General features: G+C 50.0%; 1 protein-coding gene across 3 annotated transcripts in view; it reads left to right on the forward strand.

Annotated features, from left to right (window-relative positions):
- Positions 1-4930, forward strand: part of RBFOX2 (RNA binding protein, fox-1 homolog (C. elegans) 2) — a 55079-nt gene extending 50149 nt beyond the window's left edge. Inside the window, exons 10-12 of one of the 3 annotated variants that reach the window (XM_010146885.1) lie at positions 2512-2600; positions 3551-3623; positions 4784-4926. In XM_010146885.1, the coding sequence (XP_010145187.1) occupies positions 2512-2600; positions 3551-3623; positions 4784-4828 (207 nt within the window). In that variant the 3' untranslated portion in view covers positions 4829-4926. Of the gene's footprint in view, positions 1-2511; positions 2601-3550; positions 3624-4783 lie in introns of all 3 variants that reach the window. The other 2 variants (XM_010146886.1, XM_010146887.1) reach the window with 2 other exon arrangements.
- The last annotated feature ends 243 nt before the right edge of the window (positions 4931-5173 follow it).

Here is a 5173-nt window from a genome sequence, read left to right on the forward strand (position 1 = left end):
TAACAGTAGCTTCAATTTTGCATCAGTGCATGGTTAAAAAGCAATACACATGTCAGCTATTTCTTAACTTCATTTCTCCAATGAATTATTTCTCCTGTTTTTTTTTTTTGTTTGTTGTGCAGTTGACTGAAGAAATGTTAACATCCCGCTCTAAATCTCTCAGTGGAGTCTCTGTTCCCTTCTCTGATATAACAGATGGGTTATTGCTTGTTATAATTATTAACATTGTGGTGTGGGACAGGGCTAGGGTGGGAGCCATTTCGGGGGGCGAGGGCGGGAGGCTGCGGGAGTCGTTAAGGTTGGAATGTTAACTCCAGTGGTGACTGACTGTTTCCGTAATAGCAGGTTGTTGTGGCTGCACGCTCTAGTACTTGAGGCTGTGTACTTCACTGAGCTTGTGGTAGAGCCTAGGGCGAACTGCTGTCCCAAGAGAATGCTGGGATGGATAGAACTAGCCAATATGAGTCTGAACGTGGTGACTTTGCTGGTTGTTCTAGCTCCAGATGTCAGCATGCTTAGTTTTTAATTTTGATTAATAAATGTTACGCCATTCCCCCTCCCACACCTGATTCCAACCCTTCTTTTCTTTTCTTCTTTTTTTTCTTTTTTGATTTGTTGTTTTGTTTTGATTTGGTTTTGTTTTCCTTTACAAGAGAGACGCGAGTTAAAGAGAATTACATGATAACCCTTTTATGGTTTCAAACTGCATCTCGCTGTCATGTTCAGAGCACGTGCCAGGCACATTTGAAAAGGCTTCTGACCCGAAATGTGGGGCAGAGCGTGGGGAATCTGGGTGTGCGCTGAAGCCGGCTGGTCTGCGGGGCGTCGTGGGGGGTGAAAACGGCTCGTATGCCGTGCCCAAGTGACAGACCCTGCCAGGAGTTCGGGAAGCTGTGAGGGAATAGCACGGTGATGCTGCTACAATGTTTTATCTTAATTTGGCGAGGCTGATGTCGCCTTTTGGTGAAGGTTGGATGTGGATTAAGGCTGCACCTCACTCCTCTCACCCCCGTCACGTTTGGGAGGTGGGAGCGATGGTGTGATGATAACATGCCAAAACCAAGCTAAATCTCCCCAGATCATCAGTCCAAAATGCAAGGATTGAAAGGGCTAGATGGCAGTAAAAGGGCAGAACTGGACTATGACGTCCCTTTTGCGCAACGTGCCCGTGTTTCGGAGATGTGGATCTGTGTGACCCTTTCTTCTGTTAACTAGAAGATCGAGAGGTCTCACAGTCCCTCTCCTCTGCAGTAGGAAACGGTCCTCAGGCATGTTTTGGATAGCACGTTCACCGTCACGGGGCTAACGCAGGCCCCACAGGTGCAACCAAAATGGATTTAAAATTGTTCTGTCTCACTTAAAAGCTACCTAGCCCAAAGCCCTGCGCTGCTGAGCGAACGCACCATCCTGTAGTAGAGCCGGTCTTGTCCTCTCAGCTGTAAATAGGCAAAAGATCTGTGCAGAAGAAGTGGTAGAGGTCTGTTGAGCTGATTCCAGAGGTGAAGAGCCTAAGCCTGCCTTCTGGTCCTTCAAACTCCGAAATGTCAGTTGGGGAAGGAAAAAAAAACCCAAAAAAACCCCACCAATTGGAAGCAATCTGGAGTTTTCTAATGTTAGTTATGGCTACTGGTGTTTCTAGCGAATCAGAGTTACTGTTCATTTGTTGTTGCCCCATCCAAGTTAACAAAAACATGTTCAGAAACATACAGTAAGGGTCTACCCTGGGCTTCAGCGCCCTCCTTGCTCCTGCCGTGCAGCCTTTGCCGGCCTCCGGCGTCATTCTCACCCGTGTGAGCATTTCAGAGACCTTCGCTACAGGTGTGTGGCCTGGCCAGAAGTGCAGCAGCGGTACAACCACTCTGGAGTCATTCCCCCTGACCTGTTTCCTCCTTACGTGGGAGAAGGAGAGAACGGTCTGGTTGGTATCCGTGCCAGCCGGCTCCTTGCCAGCCCCGAGAGCACCAGGGGCTCTCTCTCCGACCATCTTGACCTCGTTGCTTTTTGGCTGCTTTGCACATCTGGACCAAATGACATTCTCACCTTCCAGGTTTCCCAGGCTTAAAAAAGAGAGAGGGAAAAAAGCAGGAATTTCCCTGAAAAGGTCCCCTTTTCTAAAATACACGTTTCACAGAAAGTGCCCATCTCTGACTTCCCCAGCATAAGAGGACAGGGGCATAAAAAATATGCTGCACACACCGTTTTGGCTTTTCTCTGGTTTTCAGTTCCTCCATGCCACGTTTAATTTCCTGCAGGGCTACAGCCGTGCTCAGGCTTGCCTTAGTTTATTCCCCCTGCTAAACAGGGTAATGGAAGAGTCTCCCTGGTCCTTCTGAGGAAAGGAATACGCCAGTTAATGGGCAGCGCTTGCGATAGACATGACATGGGAGCTGATGCAGTTTGAAACACTTCCTCTCCCTGTGATGTGTGTGACTTCTTTTATTTTCTTTTTATTTCTTATGCTCTGCGTGGGTGGACAGGTATCTGTAAAGTCAGTTCTCCTCTCTCCTGCAGGGTGGATACGCAGCCTACAGATATGCACAGCCTGCTACTGCAACAGCAGCCACGGCCGCTGCAGCCGCTGCAGCAGCTTACAGCGATGGGTATGTAAGGGGGAGGCCTCCGCAGGGGCCAGCGTGCTGTGCGCAGGGATTTAAGGAGCGATCATCCATTGCCGTACTCCTACCTCTCTCCGCTCCTTTGTCTGACTTGCGCTGGCACGCGCACACGTGCATGCACAGCCCCACGTGAAAGGCGAGAATGCACCGTTTGTCTCGCTGCTCCCGGGCGTTACAGCCCTCCGGTGCGCGTGAGCTGGCACAAATCCTGGCCTCTTCCCTATCCCTGCGATTCTCTGAACAAAGAAGGCGGCGTGGTTGCGGCCTCTGAGTCGGAAGACCTGGCTTGCCTTGCCAGCTCCTTGCTCTGCGAGTGGGCAGGTGGTCTGATCATGGGGTGTATTTCTCCCCATCCGTAAAGCAGAAACGGCTCAGCTCACGCGCTGCTCTAGGCTGCTTTGACGTACGGCTCTGCAGAGTGACAAAGGATTATCGTCATCGGGGCGCTTGCCTTCAGAGTTTTCATCTCCTCTGCACTGAGGCCGTGTTTCAATCCCAGCGCATGCCAGGCTATTAAAGTTTATGCTCCCTTCTCGTTCTGGAGAATCCCTCGCTGCTTCCCGTTTAGCAGCCGTTACTGTGCCAGTTACACCAGCTCCAGCAGCTGCTCTCCCAAACCACATCGCGCGAGGTAAGGGATGCGCTAGCTGGCACTTCAAAGGGGCTGACCTCTTCCCTGCAGGTCGAACTCGTGGCTTCTGCCACGTTCCTCCTCGCAGGTTCTTCTCTCGCCCATCTCATGCGGTGCATGGCAGCATGCCCACGGGAGGGGCTGCCTGCGTGCATGTGTGTGCATGTACGCAGACGTGTGTAGGAGGGCATGCTGCTTCTCCCATTGCCTGTGGTCAGACAGCTGTTTCTCTGCCCCTCCAAAGTGACTTTTTTTTAATTCTCTCTGTTTTTTTTTTTTAAATATCTTCTCTTCCTCTCCTCAGTTATGGCAGAGTGTACACAGCAGATCCTTACCATGCCCTTGCCCCTGCCGCTAGCTACGGAGTCGGCGCTGTGGTAAGTGGGATTTTCTTTCTTGTGCTGTTTCTCATTTCCAGCATGAGGAGCAGCTGGTCACTGCGTATCAGATAATGAAACTTCACCTGGAAATACCTTTTTGTTAAGGAGGCCCTTAGCTGCAGGGCTGGTTTCCCAGTTGTTCTGCGCTCATACGTCTGTGTGTGTGCACTGGGAAAGGAGCCAGGTTGTAGGAGACCGGTTGTCACTTGGTCTTGTGCATCACATAGTACACAGGAGGTGGTAGAAGAATGACCAGAAGTGTCAGGAGCCAGCATATTGTTGGTGAATCAGTAGAACTGTATGGAGGTGGCAATGTAAGGCAAAAATAAGCAATAGCTAGAGATGCAAGACACCCTTTATTGCCATTTTCATTAACTTTAAAGGCTGGTGTTGCACATTGAGGAATCAGTTCTAGGAAGCAAGAGCGTAAGTTGTTCTCGTGACATCTTGCAGCAAAGCTGCTCCGCTTGGTTCCCTCTTCCACTAGTGGAAGGATGCGGCGTCTTGCCTCCCAGCAGTAGTTACACAAGGGAAGGAATGAGGTACGCTGGCATCCGAGGGGGGCGAAGCAGCTTGCTGAAAACACATGCTTGCCCATCTGCTTCTAGCCAGCGCAGTATCTGTGTTGTCGCCAAGGCCGGAATACAAATGTGTTCGGAGAAAAAGACACCTAAATATAGATACCCACATTGTAGCACCTCCGTTTGAGCCTCGGCTCGTCACGTGGATTCTCTCTGGGGTCGGTGGAGGAAAAGCAGGTACTTCTAGGATACCGGGTCATCCTGTCTATTTTAGACCTTTACCTTAAGGGGAGGTGAAGAGCACCCTGGAAGTCCCGCTTTCTGCTGTCTGTAAAGACAGCCTAGACAGCTGGCTCGGAGATGAGGGCGCATGAGTCCCGTCTCTGGTACTGAACTCCCCTTGACTGAGACCTGGCAAGCGTCACCTCCGGCGGGCTGGTCACTGTGTCCTCGGCAGCCACGTCTCGGGGTTTGCAGGCAAGGCCCTCCCCGTGATTCTTAGAGGTGTGCTAATGGTGGCGGGTCAGTGCCAGGGCATGCCCCTTAGTCCTTCTGAGAGCGTTCGGGTGCTGTCCCGAGTGTTTCTTCACAGTTCACCTCCTAACAGCCTCTTCTTTTCTCATTTAATTTCTGCAGGCGAGTTTATACCGAGGTGGCTACAGCCGATTTGCCCCCTACTGAAGTGACGTGAGCCCCCTGCAAGTGGGACAGCCCCCCCAGTTCATGAGGCCTGGCTATTGCAATATTTACTAGTAGAGGAACTCTATAGCAAGACGAGGAGGAAAAAACAAAAAAAAAAAAAACAAAAGAGAAAATACTTTTTTATACCTCACTATGTTCTTTGAATATGTATTTTTTTTCCTTTAAATTTCTGCCTTTAATTCTTTTGTTCCAAAGATTGTGCATTTTTTGGGGTTTTTTTCTGTTTGTTTTCGTTTTGGGGTTTTTTTTTAACTGTGGTAAAAACGATGCATTTCCGTGTCTGTATGTTGGTGCATAGCTTAGCCTACCAATCACGGAAAAGGC

The sequence above is a fragment of the Eurypyga helias genome, unplaced genomic scaffold (genome assembly GCF_000690775.1).
Source record: "Eurypyga helias isolate BGI_N326 unplaced genomic scaffold, ASM69077v1 scaffold26112, whole genome shotgun sequence".
NCBI lineage: Eukaryota > Metazoa > Chordata > Aves > Eurypygiformes > Eurypygidae > Eurypyga > Eurypyga helias.